General features: G+C 41.8%; 1 protein-coding gene across 2 annotated transcripts in view; it reads right to left on the reverse strand.

Annotated features, from left to right (window-relative positions):
- Positions 1-22,500, reverse strand: part of LOC134571431 (prolyl endopeptidase FAP-like) — a 110,714-nt gene that overhangs the window by 10,249 nt on the left and 77,965 nt on the right. For both annotated transcript variants that reach the window (XM_063429675.1, XM_063429676.1), the window contains one exon: positions 3,815-3,914. In XM_063429675.1, the coding sequence (XP_063285745.1) occupies positions 3,815-3,914 (100 nt within the window). The remainder of the gene's footprint in view (positions 1-3,814; positions 3,915-22,500) is intronic.

Consider the following 22,500-nt stretch of genomic DNA (forward strand, 5'->3'; position numbering starts at 1 on the left):
ACACACACTCACACTTCCAGACACACACACTCACACTTCCAGACACACACACTCACACTTCCAGACACACACACACTCACTCACTTCCAGACACACACACACACACACACTCACTTCCAGACACGCACACACACACACTCACTTCCAGACACGCACACACACACACTCACTTCCAGACACGCACACACACACACTCACTTCCAGACACACACACACACACACACTCACTTCCAGACACACACACACTCACTTCCAGACACACACACACTCACTTCCAGACACACACACACTCACACTCACTTCCAGACACACACACACTCACTTCCAGACACACACACACTCACTTCCAGACACACACACTCTCACTTCCAGACACACACACACTCACTCACTTCCAGACACACACACACACTCACTTCCAGACACGCACACACACACACTCACTTCCAGACACGCACACACACACACTCACTTCCAGACACACACACACACACACACACTCACTTCCAGACACACACACACACACACACTCACTTCCAGACACACACACACACACACACTCACTTCCAGACACACACACACACACACACTCACTTCCAGACACACACACACACACACACTCACTTCCAGACACACACACACACACACTCACTTCCAGACACACACACACACACACACTCACTTCCAGACACACACACACTCACTTCCAGACACACACACACTCACTTCCAGACACACACACACTCACTTCCAGACACACACACACTCACTTCCAGACACACACACACTCACTTCCAGACACACACACTCACTTCCAGACACACACACTCACTTCCAGACACACACACTCACTTCCAGACACACACACTCACTTCCAGACACACACACACAAATTCCTTGTTGCTCCTACCATTAGGAGTCTTCTGGGTCATTTCCCCGGGGTCCAGTGACTTCCTGCTCTTCTCTGCTCCCTCCCTCGTCATATTCCGGCTCCCGGCATCACCAGAGAGGGCGCACGAGGGAGCAGGAAGATCAGCAGCAGAGGCAGTGCTCCCTCGCCGCCTGCCTCCTTCCTCACGCGGCCGGTATATTCCTGCAGAGTAGGCACCTGCTGTCTGGGACAAGCAGGTGCCTACTCTGCCTTGCTACCGGGGCGCCCTAGGTGGCCAGCTGACCACCTGCTGGGCTCCCTGTAACAGGCCATCAGCCTGCTCCGCGCGGCACCCCCCCTCCTTCTGGCGCCCAGGACCGGCCCTGCAGCGGCCGTTTTGTAAACTATTTAGGGCGGACTGGGGGGCAATTGCCTCCCTGCCCCCCGGCCCAGCCCGCCCCTGCTTGGTACAAGCTAGCGGAAAAATGATCCCACGCTATGGTTCAAAATATGCCTTTTGAAATACCCTGGGGTGTCTACTTTAAGAAATGGTAGGCCTTTGTGGGTAGTTTGAATTTAAAACCTGCGAAGATGCTTGCAAATTGCACATAGGCCCAGCGTCAAAATTCAAAGTTCGGTAAAAACTGATATGGCTTGGTCTCCTATATGGCACTGTAGCTTCACGAAATAGTGCCAAAGACATTCATTGGAGGTGTCTTTTTACTCAGAAGACTTAGCTGAGCATAATTTGGGGGGTTTGAACTTAGTGGCACATATGAAATATACAAAATGCCCAGCAAAAATGCAATCCGTATGTAAAAGAATGCCCAAAATAATTTTTTACCACATACTTTGGCATATATTGGTGGAAAAATGGGGGCATGCTAAGGCACAATATGCACCTTATGAGATACCCTGGAGTGTCTACTTTTACAAATGGTAGGCCTTTGTGGTTTTTTTTTTTGAACAGTCAAACTGTTATAATACCCCAAATGGAAGCATAGGCTCATTAAATCCGTCTCTCAAAACTCTACTGTGAATACTGAAAAGGACAGGTCTCCTGTATGGCACTGTAGCTTCACGAAATAGTGCCAAAGACATACAATGGGGGTGTCCTTTTACTCAGAAGACTTAGCTGAGCATAATTTGGGGGGGTTGAACTTAGTGGCACATATGAAATATACAAAATGCCCAGCAAAAATGCAATCCATATGTAAAAAATGCACAAAATTATTTTTTACCACATACTTTGGCATATATTGGTGAAATAATCGGGGCATGTTAAGGCACAATATGCACCTTATGAGATACCCTGGGGTGTCTACTTTTACAAATGGTAGGCCTTTGTGGGGTTATTTGAACAGTCAAACTACTATAATACCCCAAATGGAAGCATAGGCTCATTAAATCCGTCTCTCAAAATTCGACTGTGAATACTGAAAAGGACAGGTCTCATATATGGCACTGTAGCTTCACGAAATAGTGGCAAAGACATACAATGGGGGTACCGTTGTACTCAGCAGAAGTAACTGAACACATAAAACTTCGTACAGGAATAGCACACACCAGCTTTACAAAATACACATGAGAAGTTCTTTGTTATAAGTTTGTGTGCCAAAACCCCAAAAAAACTAAATTTTACTCCAATATTTAGCAGAGGTTGGCGGTAAAATGGCTACGTAGAAAGTGTCAAAACAACCTTAGGTAAATAGCCTGTGGTGTCTACTTTATATAAATATATACTTTTGTGTGGCTATTTTGTTTTCTTTTATGGCTATTAAAGGGAAACTCCAGTGCCAGGAAAACAATCCGTTTTCCTGGCACTGGAGGTTCCCTCTCCCTCCCGACCCCCAATCCCCAGTTGCTGAAGGGGTGAAAACCCCTTCAGTCACTTACCTCAGGCAGCAACATGTCCCACGTCGCTGCCTGCTCCTCCCCCGCCGCTCCACCTTCTTCCTCCGTCGGCCGGTGGGCGAGACTGATCCCGCCCACCGGCCAAGGAGACCTAATGCGCATGCACGGCAATGCTGCGCATGCGCATTGGCGCACCCCATAGGAAAGCATTGAAAATGAATTTCAATGCTTCCCTATGGGGAATAGAGCGACGCTGGAGGACGTCCAGCGACGCTCTAGCACAGGTTTCCTGTGCTATAGACCAGGAAGTGCCCTCTAGTGGCTGTCTAGTAGACAGCCACTAGGGGAGGACTTAACCCTGCAAAGTAATTATTGCAGTTTATAAAAAACTGCAATAATTACACTTGCAGGGTTAAGGGTAGTGGGAGTTGGCACCCAGACCACTCCAATGAGCAGAAGTTGTCTGGGTGCCTGGAGTGTCCCTTTAAGCTTACAAGACAAACATACCAAATTCTAAAATCGCTCCACATTAAAAGTTTATTTTACTCCTTGTGCTTTGTGACCTGTAACTACGAAAAGAAACTTAAACTCCCAGACACATTATATATTCTGTAAATCAGAACAACTAAATAAATTTATTTTTAATTACTTTCCTTAACCTGCACTAATTGTGCACACATTATTATTGCAAAAACTGTAAAAAAAACTCAAAATCTTATTTTTTTTGCATTTTTCTATATTTTTTTATAATAAATAAGCATTTATGTAGATCTATGTTACATCAAATTAAAGCCCTTTCTGTCCTTTAAAAAACGGTATATAATATGCGTCGGTGCAATTAATTAGTAAATTGCAAATTGCAGTTGAACGCAAACAGCAAAAAATGCAAAAAATGCTGTTGTCATTAAGTGAAAGACAAGCTTCTGAAGCTCTGTGCTTAAGGGGTTAAATGCTTTAAAATAAATATCTGGCTAGTTTTATTAGTTTAAACCATTGTAATCTCGAAATACAAATAGGCAACTGTTAGGATTATATACACATAGTAAAACAGAGTGATGGGAAATTGACTTTTGCCTAACGTTTACATACCATAATATTCCCAGTTTGAAACTGGAGCAACGGCAATCCCACACTTAAACAGTCCGGTGCCATTTCCAAGGACCATCGAGGTGACATATCCTCCATAGGACTAAAGAAATAACAGCAACGTTAGAAGCATGCAGAGCCCCTTCAATGTATATAACCTCAAAGTTGAATTGTTTAAAACGTAAACTGAATTCAGGCTACGAGCATCGTTTGTGTAGGTAATGATGGTTTTAAAAATAAAGAACCAAGAAATTTGATAGAGCTTTACTGTTGGTAAATTAAACATGCAAGTGATTTCGACTCATTGCAACATGTTAAAGGGACATGATAGTCACCAGAACAACTACAGCTTAATGTAGTTGTTATAGTGTGTATAGCCTGTCCTTGCAGGCATTTTCATGTAAACACTGCCTCAAAGAAAACAATGCTGCCTAGAGACACCTCCAGTGGCAGTCATTCAGATGGTAACTAGAAGTGCATTCTGGGTCAGCGTCACCACGCTCTGCATGAAGGCGCTGAACTTTCCTAATAGAGATGCATTGAGTCAATGCATCTCTATGCAGAGATGCTGATTGGCACAGCACGGCATTTTGTCACACAAATGCGCATTAGACACCCAATGCTTTCCTACGAGAAATCATTGGATTGGCTGAGATTGTAAATTCTGATGATCTCAGTCAAGGGGGTTTAGCCAGCACCAACAGACCCAAGCAGAGTTGGAAAAAAGGTAGGTTTCAAACTTATTTAACCCCTTAAGGACACATGACATGTGTGACATGTCATGATTCCCTTTTATTCCAGAAGTTTGGTCCTTAAGGGGTTAAGGTGGAAGCTGGGGTGGTGCGGGGGGGGGGGGGGGGGGGGGGGAGTTTAATTGTGTCAGGAATACATATTTGTTTTCTTGGCCCTACAGTGTTCCTTTAAGTATGACCTAGGGGAACAACATGGGATGAAGATCATACTCTAGTGAACTACAATCTAAATGAAGAGGGGCTTATAAAAAGGTGAAAATGCAATGTATTGCATCCAGAGTGATGATTGGTTGTTTGTGCTTTAGCAGTACACATTATCTAAACAGTGAGCTAGTTTATTCTCTAAAGTATCATGGTTAATGTCCTCTTAAAAGAGCATTTGAAGTATCTCTGTTAACAACTCTAATATTAATATTTTGGGTGATAGAATTTGGTTGCTAAACTTTTCAATAGTTTATAACACATGCCTACTCTACCCCCCTCCCCCTCTATCACACTCTTGTTTTCCCCTCCCCAGTCGTAAATACCTTCATATGACTGTTCTATCTCTACTCCTCAGGCCTCACTTCACATTCAACTCAGTGAAGACTGCATTTTTTTTCTCCCCTCCTCCCACCCACCTAGGCTCCCCCTAAATATATAGCATGCTCCTCCAGCTGTTTGAGATTTTCACTCAATTACCTCTTCATTCCCATTGTATTTTACCAATAGCTGCTTCTCTGTTAACTCTTTCAGCCATCACCTCCAAACTTCCCCTGCTACCTCTTGTCTCAAATCCCCATGGTATCCTTTAGATTGTAAGCTCACGGGCCATCTAGTCAAGCACTTTGTAGAAAAGAGCTCCAATGGCTAGATATCAGCTTACGGGCAGGGCTCTCTATACCTCTTGTATTTGTCTGTGTATATTGTACGTTTCTCCACTAATTGTACAGCGCTGCGGAATCTGTGTGTGCTTTATAAATAGCAGTAATAAATAAATAAATAAATAATATTACTATTGCTATTATTTCAAATCGCAACACATGTTCTCCTGGCATAAAAAAAAGCTTGAATGTGTTCCAGGTATTCAAATAAAACATAATGATCCCAGAGGCATCAATCATTCTTCTTATACACAGCTGCTTTAACAAGGTTACGCTATAGCAATGCTGCGTTTTATGATACAAGAGAAAATATGTTTTTTTAAAATATTTATTAAAGAGTGAATTAGCTTTTTGTGTAGAACTGTTGTACAGCTGTTGGCAAATCCAGCTGTTTACAATCTTCAAATCACCATGTCTAGCTTTTAACCCCTTCAGGACGGAGTCAATAGTACACGTTCTGATCAAAAGAAAACGTAAACAAAAACTGGAATTTGCGCTATATGTCAGTATTTAGCAGACCAGAGAGGGAGGGAAGAAACACCAAAAGGAGTATCTCATTCTCAAATCCCTACTTGGAGCTAATACAGTAGAAGCAACCCATGTACACTAAAGTTCCATAAATATAAAATATAACTTTTAATCAAAAACACTTAAAATATATCTTAAGAGTAAATATAAACAAAGAAATATAAATAAATAAATTGATAATTTTGATAAAGCTGTGATCAGCAGCCCATCAAGTCCTAACAGGAAAGGCAATAAGGCCTAAAACAAAAAGCCACACAAGGGTGAGTTAAATTTAGGAGTGAGGTTGGCAGCATATGGCTACACGAAAAATAATAATATAAATGCTGAGAGACGTAGTGTCTTTACCTCCCATACATTTGCATAACACGGATGCCCAATTACTGAATCACCCCAGAGTAAACAATTCCTTTAAAAAAAGCTTACCAAAGAACTCAAACTGTGGATAGATCGGAGAGTCTGCATAGACCACCCAGAGAACTCTCTATAACCCCTAATGTAACAAGATTCATTGGTACATACGATAAACACTGGAATACAGCACAACAAATACTCAGCAGGAATTGGCCGGTACTGCAATACGATTCCAGTTTGAACAATACTCTTACCAAACTACCCTCGATGACATACAGACGAGCGAGTAACTTAGGGGATATCTTAACACACAGCCACTTCAAACCTATTCTAAAGACACCTCCTACTCGTACTTGGCTTCGGACAACCAATGGCCTTTACAGATGTGGCCACTGTAAGGCCTGTAATTTCATACTACCTACAAAATCTGTCCTGAATAAAAGAACCCGAAAAGAGACAATCATTAATGCCTTTGTTAACTGTAGTTCCACTAATGTGATTTACATCATAACTTGTGAATGTGGACTACAGTACATTGGCAAAACATACCAACAGCTGCGTAGAAGAATTCTACAGCACGTTAATTCTATCACTAATTTACATATTGAAACTCCAATTTCAAAACATGTAAGAGCCAATCATGCGTCCAAACCTGAGGTCTTAAAATTCCAGGTGATACAAAAACTGTCTCTAAATCACCGTAAAGGTGATATTAACATCGCTTTGCTAAAGGCAGAATCCCGTTGGATTTACCTTTTCCAGACGTTATACCCGAAAGGACTGAATGAAGAATTCAATTTCACCCCATTCATGCACTCTTAATGGAGGAGAAATTTATTATTTTTCAATTCAGCAACATTTGTAAATATTTGAAATATATACCATCACATGGTGATTATGAATGTAGAAGGGCAACATAGATTTCTGAAGAATCCACTTAGGATTTATGAATAAATATAATATAATCTATAGAAGGTGATTCAGAAACAAACACTTCCATATATATATATATATATATATCATTTATTTTTCTCATCTTTCTCAGTTTAGAATTCTCTCAATTTCCTTCTCAGTTTATTTGATCACATATGTTACAATTACTGGTATTATTTAACAGTGTTACATCTTTTACTTCCTTAGCATTATGTTTCAGTCTAATACCACTGTAGTTACTGATCATAATATGAAGTGCTATTGTAACTCTTTCTGTGATATGCAGCATTGACTTCTCGATCTAGTCAAATACTGCACGAGGATTTCCAAATATTATATCTGTTCTTGTCGCACACATTTTTTCATATTTGCCAAATGCTTTTTCTATGATTTTCCATTGTATCATCACATGATATGTGCCGATTTTAACCTGGCCAGAATGGGTTAATTCTTTACCGATCTTAGTCCCTCCCCTCTCCATAATGGCTAATGACAATTTCCAGCCAATAGGAAAGAAGGGCGGGATATTTAAATCCTTCATGCTTTTCAATCCGGTTCCCCTGGACGAGCCGAGCTACCGGCGAAACGCGCGTCGGGACGAGCATTTACCAGCTAGATATGGAGTTAGACACAAGGGACACACAGACTTTCTACTAATTGCTCCAGTTCTATCACTAGCTTAAGTTTAGACCTTTTATGTTAAAATGCTTTTAGGAGATCCCGTTTACATACAGGATGGTTAGAGTTTAGACATCGGTGCAGATCGACCTTTTTTCGCCGGTCACTCTACCTAGCCTCCAGCCGGCTAACAAGCTCCACTAGACAGTTAGCTGATGTTCTTTTTCTTAGTTGCAGGAATCTTGTGCAACACTGGGGAATTGTTTACTCTGGGGTGATTCAGTAATTGGGCATCCGTGTTATGCAAATGTATGGGAGGTAAAGACACTACGTCTCTCAGCATTTATATTATTATTTTTCGTGTAGCCATATGCTGCCAACCTCACTCCTAAATTTAACTCACCCTTGTGTGGCTTTTTGTTTTAGGCCTTATTGCCTTTCCTGTTAGGACTTGATGGGCTGCTGATCACAGCTTTATCAAAATTATCAATTTATTTATTTATATTTCTTTGTTTATATTTACTCTTTAGATATATTTTAAGTGTTTTTGATTAAAAGTTATTTTATATTTATGGAACTTTAGTGTACATGGGTTGCTTCTACTGTATTAGCTCCAAGTAGGGATTTGAGAATGAGATACTCCTTTTGGTGTTTCTTCCCTCCCTCTCTGGTCTGCTAAATACTTATTTTCTCTTGTCTTTGTATTCATTTTGTATAGGGGTTACCCCCCACCATAAACAGCAGCAACCTGACAAACTCTCTCTACTCGTTGTTCTTTCTTTTTGTAATTGCGCTATATGTCTGTTCAACCGTAATTCACCTCTTTATTATTAAATATTAAATGCACCCACACTTATTATATATCATTTTGTTCAGGAGAAACAGGGCTTTAATTTCATGTAAAATATTTATATATAAAACATAATTTATTATGAATAAAATAAAATAAAAAATGAGATTTTTTTTTACATTTGTAGTTCTGCCTCACATTGTAGCTGTAAATGTCATAATACTGTTAGGTTTTACTGCATAAAAATGCACATATTTGTAATCAGCAATGTCTCACGAGTACAACAGTACCCCCCATTAACAGGTTTTATGGTGTTTTGGAAAGTTACAGGGTCAAATATAGAGCGTTCCATTTTCAAATTGAAATTTGCCAGATTAGTAATGTTACCTTTGAGATGGTGTGGTAGCCCAGGAATGAGAATTACCCCCATAATGGCATACCATTTGAAAAAGTAGACAACCCAAGGTATTGAACGTGGGGTATGTTTAGTCTTTTTTAGTAGCCACTTAGTCACAAACACTGGCCAAAGTTAGCGTTCATATTTGTTTTTGTGTGAAAAAAGCAAAAAACGAATATTTGGCCAGTGTTTGTGACTAAGTGGCTACTAAAAATGACTGGACATACCCCATTTGCAATACCTTGGGTTGTCTACTTTTGCAAATGGTATGCCATCATGGGGGTAATTCTTATTCCTGGGCTACCATACGGTCTCAAAGGCAACATAACTAATCTGGCAAATTTCAATGTAAAAAAAATGAAATACAAGCCTTATATGTGACTCTCTAACTTTCCAAAACACCATAAAACCTGTACATGGGGGGTACTGTTATTCTCGGGAGATTTCACTAAACACAAATATTAGTGTTTTAAAACAGTAAAACATATTACAACAATAATATAGTCCATAAAAGTGCTGTTTGTTTGTAAAAAAATGTAAAAAACGTCACTTTTACTTAAAATATCATCGTTGTAATACAATTTACCAGTTTTAAACACTAATATTTAAGTTCAGCGAAGTCTCCCGAGTAAAACAGTACTCCCTATATACAGGTTTTATGGTGTCTTGGAGAGTTACAGGGTCAAATATAGTGCTTGCAAATTAAATTCTCTGCACTTTCTCCCTGTGTTGTCAGGCATGTCAATCACATTTTAATTAATCAAATGACATAATTATGTTAAAAAATTACTTAAATATACACGTAGAATTTTAATATATATGCATTTATAGGTATTTAAAATCTACGTGTATACTAATGTAATCTTTTATGTAATTATATGTATTTATCTCTATATATATATTTGCGGTTATTTGTATTTTAGATATAGATAGATATATATAGAATGTCATTCTAAGTGTATTCTGTTTCCAATATATATATATTAATAACAAAATACAGTTAGAATGAAATTACATATGAATATATAATTTATTTTAAATTTTGTTTCAATATTTTATTTATTTATTTAATTATTTTATTTATTTATTATTGTCATTATACGTATATATATATAATATATATATGTAGATCTATTATATATATAATATATATACATATTATATATATATGTAACGTCATTCTAAGTGTATTTTAATACTAATATATATACTAATATTAAAATACATTACGTATGACGTTACATATATATAATATGTATATATATATATATATATAAAAGGCATTTAATTTATTTTATAACATGTTAATAATTTTTTTTTTACACTACCTACCAGCAGGGGGACTGTCTAATATTTTAGACACCCCTCTGCTGGCAGATCCAAAGCCAGCTATAGGGGTCCATGAGATCGCTCTTTGAGAGCGATCACATGGCCCCAGGGGGCCTCATTTGCCGGAGGGGGGCTGTCTGGGCTGTCAGGCAGCCCCCCAGAAGAGGATCGCGGCAGAGGTGAGTACACCGGACCTCCAGGGGGTGCAAGCCGTTACGGCGTTCTATGCATACACAGCTCATCCCGTGCATACACAGCTCATCGATTGACAGCACTGAGTGAGATGGAAGCCACAGAGCCTTCATTGGGATAGGATATCCAGACAGAGATCCAGTAAGGACATCACTACTTGTCTGTCTGCAGTTTATCTGACTTTCTACAAAATCAGAGCACTCTGACAGGTAAGACTCACTTCTCCCTGGACTGCATGAGTTTGCAGGGGCATTATTCCCACCCTTATTTATTACATTTATTACATTTACAATTTATTACACCCCACTCCATGGGGCTATAGCGGGCATTAGGCCACCCTCAGATGTTACATTAGTAGCCACAAAAACGAAAATATTCATAAATCCTTCCAGTATTAATTGACTCTATTACCTCAGGTGATCTGAGGTCCGGTAAAAGCACAGTGGCAAGGGCTTAACAATTAGCACAAAGAAGAAAAAATAGCCCCCGCGATATGAATGTAAGCTTAAAATTATCATTTATTTAGAAGTATATAAAAAAATCAAAGAATAATACCGCTAGGCCTATACCACAACTTATTACATTAGTAGCCTCTGCCCACTGCTCCCTCCATTTATTTTAATTATACCCGCTGACCATGCGCAGGGGCAGGAGAAACACGAGGATGTCCCCTACTCTGCATTTTTTATGTAATAAACCCCACCTGATGGCCACAGGTAGGTGCAGGGGGGTGGACAGATAACTTTTATTTTGTTATAGCCACCACCCGTGCCACGCCCTCCTCCCAGGAAGTAGCTGCCCAGTCACTATTTTTTAATGAAGGTGTCAGACACTGGCTGCTCACTGTTTAGTAGATATTTCCTCGCCCTCTATATGGAAGGTGGGGTCATGAAAGAGGTTTTACTAATATAAAGGTCTTATTAATCCCCAAAGGTTGCCAGTGGAAAAATAGTCAAAGAAAACACTTGTCAACTACTTTTGAGTGTCAAATTTAGACGTTTTATATCTAGTATTATATGACTGACACCTGGAATTAAATCACCAAAGTTTATATTTTCTATGTAAAGTATAGGCTATGGTTTCGATATTTGAAATAATATTAATTGGCTCCCGCTAAGCTTTTAACAGCAGTAATATAATCTGAACTGTTATATGGCTTATTGGGAGCCGATAAGCTGTCGAAAAATGTAAAAAAATCGGCTGGAAATAAATCAAGCCTATGCTTTGCAAAATGTAGACGACATTTTACAAAATCAACAGTTTAACATTGTTCGTGTTTTCCAACTTTGCTATCTTAGCTTTCTCTTCATAGGTTAGTTGTCAGTTTGATGCACTTCACTGTTTAGTGAATAGAACCCAATAAAACCAGGGTTCGCTAAGAAATTAATTATTTTGCTCTGCAGAGTTTAGATAATTTACTTTTATTTGCTCAACATAGCTGTGAAAATACAAGGTCACAGATGTTTACAGAGATTATTTATGGGAGACGATACATGAGAAGTGGATTATGTAATTAGAACACAGTCCTTCTTAGTTCAAAATTGGAAGCAGTCCAATAGAATATTAGCTTTCCAAACAGAACACAACGTCATCTCAAAAGAAACCAGAGCAGTTACCAGAATCTGTTTCGATAAAAATACAAGATATGCTTAAGGATAAAACTATTTTAAATATCTAAACACAAATGAAGTATTTTAACATTTAAAAACTGACTTACGTACTACTTCTATGTTACGGTCTTTAAGCACTGATCACAAATATATATTCTGGATTCTGGACTGTCCTTATTGGTGACTGTGATGGCCACCCCAAGAGAAGAGGGGTTTCTGCCTCCAGAGACGCCCTTTTCTCCTAGTGTGAGTAGTGCTGTAGCATTCCCAAGTAGTTATCCAAGCGTAAATAAAAGCCGGTATAGCTGTTCCCTACAATCACGAGACGAGGCTCTGTGTTGAGGGTGAAGTGAACTGGTTTTAATGGGACCACACACAGCCTTTTATGTGAATCCCCTTGCAAGGGGTCTACAATAACATATTTCAGGGGCATTCCCCACTGGACCTGAGATGGGACAGATACAAAGTACACAACATAATTATATTAACTCCCCCAAAACAACCCTTTAACAGTGAGGTACCCCTTCAAGTACTATATCCCTGGATATCCTGGATATGACCGCCCAACATATCCTAAAAGCGCTCAGATCCCACGAATGTAGACAAATCGCCACCGTGGTATAGTTTAGACTGACCGCACATGAGGCGCTTGCCTAAAAGAGTTCCATGAATTCACCCTGTGTGGTCGATCTCTTTCGGGAGTATGAATTATAACAATAAATGTGAGTAAACTGTTTGTGCGTACTCTACACCGTGTATCTTGTTCGGGAGTTTGCTCCCACCAAACGCCGCTCCTCCCAGACGAATGGAAACAAACGCAGGTGGAAGTTCTAGCGGTGTTCACACCGTTGAGTGTCCGATAATAGTTCCATACACTGGACAACCAAACACCGCTGGGTGCGTTCGAAAAACCAAGACGGCCGCCGGCTCATGTTCGTCCATATGAACTATGGCCACCCAGCCGACCACTTAGAATGTTGAAGTGATTGCGGTTTGAGAAGGTGATAGTGAGGTCAAGTGGGTTAACGAGCGTCACACGGCTGTTCTGTGTGGTCTGTTCGGGACTTTATCCGGTATACAAACCAAAAAGGGGCAATCTGTTCGTTGAGGTTCGTATACCGATCCAGTCAATGGAAATTTGTAATTTAGGAACAGGGGATATGTTACAGTGGTCTGATATGTTTCAGATATGTTCTCTCAGTAATGGCACATGTGAGCAAAAACAATTTTGAGACTTGAGCAGGGATTTACTGAATGGCAAGCTACTGAGTTTCTCCTTACTATTGTCCATTCTCAGAGTTCTCATATTCTTTGTTTTTTTATATATATATATATATAAATATATATACTTGCTGTTTTTCATTTTGTGTACTTTGTATAAGCATATTTTGTTTGCGCCTCAATAAATCAAAATTCCACTACCTATGTAAGAGCACTGTCCTATTTGTAAATGGATGTTTAGCACATAAGAACTGATAATCCCTTCCCTCCCAGCAATGTATATTGTTATGCTAACTTTCTAACACGGCCAGCCAGGAAAATGCATACCTCGTTCATTTTAAAAATCAGCTGTTATCCCTCTTACTTCTATAAAGTGTGTAAAAAATGAATCAAAAAGCACATATTTGCATAGTTTACCATAAATTATCCAAAAATTAACATTTATTCAATGTCATTGGATTCATGACAAATATAGCACTGGCTATATTTTATTAGAAGGCAGCTTTGACATCAATATGACTTTTATTAATACCAAATTATATGAGAAACAAACCAGAGTTACTTTTGTTTGCTGGATTTAAATATGCTTACATCAGAAAGGACTCCCCCGACCCCTGGAGAAGGAGAGTGGGTGACAATATTTCTGCCACTGCCGTAGGCATGATAACCAATAGGTTACTATGTATGGAACATTACCTGGACCAAGGAATCTTGGGTGATAACTGAGAGACAATGCCTGGGCACTGTTGAGGAAGCCTGACAGTGTTTGTCCCGCCCACCCTTCACTGTTTCTATTGTTTATTGTTCTGTTTTGCTTGTTTGTTGTGTTTCTCTGTTCTTCTCATTTTGTCATAGATAGCAGAATGGAATGTCTGCCGTAAATGGGCTTTGGGGTAGCAGCCTACTCTTGGTTGAAGACGGGATGAGTGTTGTGGAAGACTCTTGGAAAAATCATGGGGAAAAGCCATCTAGTGGTTTGTAAAATAAAGCTGTGGCCATTGCCTTGCCCAAAAAAATAAATCTGTGGGTCTGTTTATCTGGAAGGAGAGGGTTGGGGTAACGAGTGGTCAGCAGTCAAGATAACCAATCAAATGTTGGTAAGTATAGACCTGATTTCGTAGCTAAAATATGAAACTGAAGAGATTAGTGTTCTATATTTGCCCGTGAATTCAGTAGCATGTGTTACCTATTCTATACTTTGAGTTATTTGCGATAGAATTGTGATGAGCAAAACAGTCAGCGGTGTCTTGCATCTGAATGAGCATTGGAGAAGAGGAGCCTAATGACTCACAAGACTATATGCAATAATAAGAGATTAACAATATTTTACTTGGTTTATTACTTAAGATGCAGTCAACAGGTAATAAACCTGCACTTTGTCCGAGGTAATAATATATATAGCCTTAAGGAATTTAGCCATAAATTAGTCTAATGTTTTATTTTAGGCATATTATACTTTTTCAGAAAACCTAAAAGAATTATTTTTTTTAAATCAGTGCTGTATGGTGAAATAAAAGTCAATATCTTTACTTCCATATAAGGTGAAAATTATGCAGTACTCACTTGTTCTGTCAAATGCATCAACTTGAGAGACACATATTGGATCCATCTAGATGGGAGTAGATTAGACCGAATGGGTCTTATCTGCCATCACATTCTAGGTTTCTATGATTATGTGTGTTTTTTGTTTTTGTTAAAGGAGCTGGTCACCTTGAAATGCCAAAATATTTCCCCTTTAAATGAGCTCTTTAAGGTGTTTGGAATATTAAACCTAATGTACGAAACTAGGTTTAAGCCTCTCTCCCTATGAATTATATATCTAAATATTGCTAATGACTTTTTTTTAACATTCACATTAACCGAATTTTCAGGCAGACAGTGACCAGTTATTCAGTGGTATCGGCAGGGCCATATTAACATAGGGGCTGATGGAGCTGCAGCTCCAGGCCCAGGCCCATGGAATAGGCCCATTGATATATAAAAAAAAATTTTTTTTTTTTACACACTACTCTTAGAGTTGCCAGGTATTTCTCAGGTATTTCTTAGGGTTGCCAGATATTTCTCAGAAGTATTTCTCAGGTATTTAAGGCTACCTAGCCAGTGCCGGTATTGCATTAATACCGGCAATATAAATGTCTGTCTCAGTATAAACAGAGATTATTCTGCAATACCAGCGCCGACCAGTAGGAGTAGCTGTTTGTGTGAAGAGAGGCAGGGATAAGAAGTTACAGCATATCCCTCCCTGCCTCTCACTACTCCCTGATCCGCAGGGGAGCAGCTCTGCACAGATCTCAGACAGCAGCTCCAAACCTGCGAGACATGGGGATGGTGAGAGACTTGGGGACGCTGAGACATTGGGACACTGGGCGACATGGGAACTCTGAGACACTAGGAGACACTGAGAGACATGGAGACACAGGAAGACATGGGGACACTGGTCGACTTTGAGACCCGGGAGACATGGGGCACTCCCAGTGTCCCCATGTCTCCCAGCCAGTATCCTTCATATCTCAGTATCCCATGTCTCCCAGTGTCCCTGGTGTCTCTCAGTGTCTCCCAGTGTCCCTGGTGTCTCTCAGTGTCCCTGGTGTGAGTGTTTCCTAGTCTCCCAAAGTCCCCTAGTCTCCCAGTGTCTCTGTTCCCCAATGTCTCCCAGTGTCCCCATGTCTCCTAGTGTCTCAGTGTCCCCTAGTATAAAAGAATAAATCTCAGGCACTCACTGTGATAGATGTAAGCAGGTGTATTGGTCTCCAGTGTCCCTATGTATCACAGTGTCCCTTTTGTATCTTAGAGCCCCATGCCTTCAAGTGTGCCTGGTGTCTCTCAGTGTCCTTAGTGTCTCAGTGTCCCCTAGTCTCTCAGAATCCTCTAGTCTCCCAGTGTCCCCAAGTGTCTCAGTGTCCCCTAGTATAAAAGAAAAAAATCTCAGGCACTCACTGTGATAGATTTAAGCAGGTTTATTGGACACTGCAATGTTTTGACCTGTACCCAGGTCTTTATCAAGTCTCCAGTGTCACCTATATATCACAGTGTCCCCTATGTATCACAGTGTCTCAGTGCCCCTTATCTCCCAGTGCCCCCTCATGTCTCAAAGTCTCCCAGTGTCCCCAGGTCTCCCAGTGTCCCCAAGTATCTCAGTGTCCCCAAGTATCTCTCAATGTCCCCTAGTGACATGGGAACACTGGGAGACATGGGAACACTGGGAGACATGAGGACACAGACATACCCCCTTTTTGTGTATGTTCACCCCTTTCGGCAGTTCTGGTTATGTGATTTGTGTCAGTGTCCCACCCTTTAACCCCATCCATAAACTTCCTGCTTTACTGGACACTGCTGTTAGGGGGTATGGGTCTACTTGAAAGGTGAAAGCGTGAGATTAGCATAGAGTATGTGTTTTCTCATAGCTGCATCATATGAGTTTCCCTCCAGCACCATCTCCATCAGATACATGACGCTTAGGAGGTAGGACTGTTTTAGTGTTTTATGTCAATAAGATTTTGTAATTAGGCCCATCATAATTGTTGACACCAGGCCCACTGGGCTCTTAATCTGGCCCTGGGTATCGGGACATGTTTAAATCTGGAGTAGAGCATTCTAACACAGAGGCTGCTTTGCAAAATTTCTACATTGATAAATAATGTGAACAATGTCTAGATATTGCTGTCCGAATACCCCCATAAACGCCTAAAGGTTCGCTTGCATTGAAATCATTTGGAGTTTAGAGAATAACCCTGATAGTATTTCATGATGGCATATACTGCTCATCTGGTCAGGTGAAAAAACTGATATCTATTCCATTGGCTCTTACTCAAATCTTTTATTGAGCAATATAATTATGCTTTTTATATTGATCATGAAAGATTATTTTCTTCTTTTTTTTCTGCTATCTGTTACAGAATATAGCCCTATTCAAAGTTAATCTTCCATGTAATGACTAAACAACAAAAAATGAGTTAAAGGAAAGTAGACAAGTGGATATGCCATGTGAATGCTTCATATCACTAGTTAGCCTTTTACGAGGACATATAAAAACACGGAAGGGAGCTTGAGAGAGGAACTCATGGCTTGCAAAGTCAATACAGCAAAGTAAATATGCTCATGCTATTATTTGTAAGGAGTGTGGGTTGGAGCTAAAAACGCTGCTTGATGTAACAACCTAGAATGGAAAATGATATCTCACTTACTTAGTGGAATCCTCTGACTATCAGCTCTGAGAAAGATAACAAATATGAGATAGTGACCTGGATTATTTTTCTTGCAACATTGTTATGCATCAGTTGCTAATGGCTTTAAATGAAGGGACAACCGCAGTGGAAAACAAAATGGTGAGGAAGAGATAACAGTGTAAAAAAAACAATCTTTGATCACTGAAATTTGTAAATTTAGTAGAGTGGGTTTTCATGAGCTTAAAATGGCATAACAATGACCTTAAAATGGCATAACAGAAGCAACTCAGTTGAATTATACATTGCTTCATCAATGTAAACCTAAAGTGATTGGCGAGCTTATTCCAGCCCAACGTAAATCTCTAATTCCTTAAAGCAGAGGTTGGGAACCTTTTATGTGCCAAGGGTCATTTGGATATTTAAAACATCATTTGCGGAGCCATACAAAATTATCCACATAAAAATTAGCCTGCTGTATTTGGTCAAACATTTAATTAACTCACTCCTAGTGTGATGGCTGGAACTGCTTCTCTTTGGTGTGATGTTAGCTGGTATTGATGATGTTACTACTGCAGTGTGTGTGTGTGTGTGTGTGTGTGTGTGTGGTGCAGTGTGTGAGGGATGCAGTGTGTGTGTGAGGGTGTGCTGTGTGTGCATGAGGGGTGATGTGTGTTTGTGAGGGGTGTAGTGTGTGTGTGAGGGGTGAAATTTGCTTGTGTGAGGGATGCTGTGTGTGTGTGAGGGAGTACAGTATGTGTGGGGTGGTGAATGTGTGTGAGGTGGTGTAATGTGTTTGCACCCCACACACACACACATAACCCCTCACACAAATAGACTACACCACGTTACACACTACACCTCCTCACACAAACACACTGCACCTCCCTCACAAACACAGAACCCCTCAAACAAACACAGCCTGCTGTATTTGGTCAAACATTTAATTAACTCACTCCTAGTGTGATGGCTGGAACTGCTTCTCTTTGGTGTGATGTTAGCTGGTATTGATGATGTTACTACTGCAGTGTGTGTGTGTGTGTGTGTGTGTGGTGCAGTGTGTGAGGGATGCAGTGTGTGTGTGAGGGTGTGCTGTGTGTGCATGAGGGGTGCTGTGTGTTTGTGCGAGGGGTTCTGTGTGTTTGTGAGGGGTGTAGTGTGTGTGTGAGGGGTGAAATTTGCTTGTGTGAGGGATGCTGTGTGTGTGTGAGGGGGTGCAGTACGTGTGGGGTGGTGTATGTGTGTGAGGTGGTGTAATGTGTTTGCACCCCACACACACATAACCCCTCACACAAATACACTACACCACGTCACACACTACACCTCCTCACACAAACACACTGCACCTCCCTCACAAACACAGAACCCCTCACACAAACACAGCCTGCTGTATTTGGTCAAACATTTAATTAACTCACTCCTAGTGTGATGGCTGGAACTGCTTCTCTTTGGTGTGATGTTAGCTGGTATTGATGATGTTACTACTGCAATGTGTGTGTGTGTGTGTGTGTGTGTGTGGTGCAGTGTGTGAGGGATGCAGTGTGTGTGTGTGAGGGGTGCTGTGTGTGTGAGGGGTGCTGTGTCTGTGAGAAAGGGTGTTGTGTGTATGCTACGTGTGCTATGTGTGTGTGAGGGGTGCTGTGTGTTTGTGTGAGGGGTGCTGTGTGTTTGTGTGAGGGGTGCTGTATGTGTGTTTGTGTTAGGGGGTGTAGTGTGTTTGTGTTACGGGTTCTGTATGTGTGTGAGGTGGTGTAGTCTATATTTTGGTGGGGGAATAAGGCAGAAAATCTATTTTTTTTTTACTTAAAAAGAGGAAGAAAAAACTTAATGTACCCCTCCTCTACTCCCCTGCCCTCCTTACCTTTGGCCTGGAAAGAGGGGACATATCACTGCAAGCCCTGGTGGTCCAGTGGTTTTGCATGCACTGTAGCCTGCAGCTCCTCTGGCTGCAGGCTGACTACACTCTTTTCTTCCTGCGAGCACAGTGCTGTTGGAGCATTGCCATGGTAATGCACGGCAACGCTCCAACTTGCCTGCTCGTGGGAGAATCGCAGCCTCCCTGGTCCTCCTCCTATCCGGCAGTCTCACGGGTCTTAGCTCCTTCCATCTCTATTAACAAACTACCAGGAGGCTGACAGCAGGGCCGACTCTCCACGGGCCGGACAAAACCTACCCCTGCTTTAAAGGAACACTCCAAGCACCATAACCACTACAGCTCGCTGACATCACGGGACTTCAAGCTGATTAGAAATAACAATAAATTAAAAACTTTAAATGTGAGTCATTATTTTCACCAGATATTTAAAATCATGTTTACTTATCCTCATATTTATTTTAAAGATATGTGTTTGTGAGGTCCGAAAAATGTAATTACATGTAGAAAGCCGCACTGCTTCATTTAGCTCTATCAACTAAGTGCCTTCATCCTGGCTCCCTGTCAATCATTGTTATAATCTCTGCCCTTATCTGTCATTGAACATAGTATGAAGAGGTGTAACATACGCCCTAGGCAGTGCCGTACATACCACGGTCGCAAGAGTTGCAGCTGGGTTCCCGCCACCATGTGTTGCGGTCCCAGCCCGCGCGGCAAAACGCTGGGGCCGCATTTTTTAAGGCACTCATCGTGTGGCCCATGCTGTTAGGGCCACCCGATGGAGATGAATTTCCAGAGGGCCCTGGTCAGTGCTGCGGCGCTTTAACAGCACGACCGGGCCCCCTGTGATGACATCACAGCTGGGAGGAAATGATTGCCCGTCACTCCTACCAGCTATCAGAAAGAGCCCGTGCGGGAGGAAGGAGAGGGAGTCAGAGTGGGAACTCTGATTACTACCAGCCTGAGTCACCACAGGACACCAGGGAAAGTCACCCTCCTGCATCTAAAAGGTAGGAAACAGGAGGGTGGCTTATACATTTTGTATATGTGTCTCTATGTGTGTGTGTATGTGTGTGTATGTGTGTGTGTGTGTGTATGTGTGTGTGTATGTGTGTGTGTATGTGTGTGTGTATGTGTGTGTGTATGTGTATGTGTGTGTGTGTATGTGTGTGTGTGTGTGTATGTGTGTGTGTATGTGTGTGTGTATGTGTGTGTGTATGTGTGTGTGTATGTGTGTGTGTATGTGTGTGTGTATGTGTGTGTGTATGTGTGTGTGTGTGTATGTGTGTGTGTGTATGTGTGTGTGTGTGTATGTGTGTGTGTGTATGTGTGTGTGTGTATGTGTGTGTGTGTGTATGTGTGTGTGTGTATGTGTGTGTGTATGTGTGTGTATGTGTGTGTGTATGTGTGTGTGTATGTGTGTGTGTATGTATGTGTGTGTATGTATGTGTGTGTATGTATGTGTGTGTATGTATGTGTGTGTATGTATGTGTGTGTATGTATGTGTGTGTATGTATGTGTGTGTATGTATGTGTGTGTATGTATGTGTGTGTATGTATATGTATGTGTGTGTATGTATATGTATGTGTGTGTATGTATGTGTGTGCAGGGCCGGCGCTACCATAAGGCGGCCCAGGCGGCCGCCTTAGGGCGCACCGGCCCTGGGGGCGCAAAATCGGCCTGACCGGAAGGAGGGAAGCGCACTGCGCTCCCCTCCAACCGACGACCTGTTGTAGCTTGGCCGAGCGCCCGGTTCTGCGGGCGCGCGAGGGAGCACTCTCCCATGTGTGCTTCCTCTTCAGCTCCCTCGCGCGCCGCATACTGATACCGGAGCCGGAAGATGACGTCATCTTCCGGCGCCGGCATCCCTACGCGGTGCGCGAGGGAGCTGAAGAGGAAGCACACATGGGAGAGTGCTCCCTCGCGCCCGCCCGGGAGCCAGCCAGCCAGGGAGGGAGGGAGCCAGCCAGCCAGCCAAGGAGCCCAGGAGCCCAGCAGCACCACTGGACCCCAGGGAATCCCTTCAGCACTCCAAAAAGGTAAGGAGGCTGAGGGATTAAATTAAAAAAAAAAACATGTGTTAGTGTGAGTGTGTGTCTGCTAGTGAGTGTCATTGTGTGTGTCTGCTAGTGAGTGTCAGTGTGTGTGTCTGCTAGTGTCAGTGAGTGTGTCTGCTAGTGTCAGTGAGTGTGTCTGCTAGTGTCAGTGAGTGTGTCTGCTAGTGTCAGTGAGTGTGTCTGCTAGTGTCAGTGAGTGTGTCTGCTAGTGTCAGTGAGTGTGTCTGCTAGTGAGTGTCAGTGTGTGTGTTTGCTAGTGAGTGTCAGTGAGTGTGTCTGCTAGTGAGTGTCAGTGAGTGTGTCTGCTAGTGAGTGTCAGTAAGTGTGTTACTGTGTGTCTCTTACTGAGTGTGTTTGTTTGTGTATTAGTGAGTCTGTTTGATGTCTGTTAGTGAGTGTGTGTTTGTCAGTGAGAGTGTATGTTTTGTAAGTGAGTGTGTATGTATGTCTGTCGCTGAGTGTGTCTGTCAGTAAATGTGTGTGTCTGTTAGCTGGTGTGTATGCATCTGTTCGTGAGAGTGTGTTTGTCTTCAGCACTTACCTTTCTCTAGCGCCGGACTCCCTTGGCGCTGGGGATCCCTCCGCCTCTCAGCTCCGAATGCTCTTGCCGCGCACGCATTCAAACCGCCCATAGGAAAGCATTACTCAATGCTTTCCTATGGACGTTCAGTGTTTTAGAATAGCGGAAGCTCCTCTAGCGGCTGTCAGTGAGACATCCACTAGAGGCTGGATTAACCCTCGGTGAAACATAGCAGTTTCTCTGAAACTGTTATGTTTTCAGCTGCAGGGTTAAAACTAGAGGGACCTGACACCCAGACCACTTCATTGAGCTGATGTGATCTGGGTGTCTGTAGTGGTCCTTTAATTGTGTGTGCATCTGCATGCACTGGCGTACATACCGCGGTCGCAGGGGTCACAGCCCTGCAACCCCTGCGACCAGGTGCCCGCCGCCATGTGTTGGAGGGGGCGAGGATATGAATGACATCATATCCCTGCTCCCTGTGTACCACAC

This window comes from Pelobates fuscus, chromosome 8 (genome assembly GCF_036172605.1).
Source record: "Pelobates fuscus isolate aPelFus1 chromosome 8, aPelFus1.pri, whole genome shotgun sequence".
NCBI classification, from domain to species: Eukaryota; Metazoa; Chordata; class Amphibia; order Anura; family Pelobatidae; genus Pelobates; species Pelobates fuscus.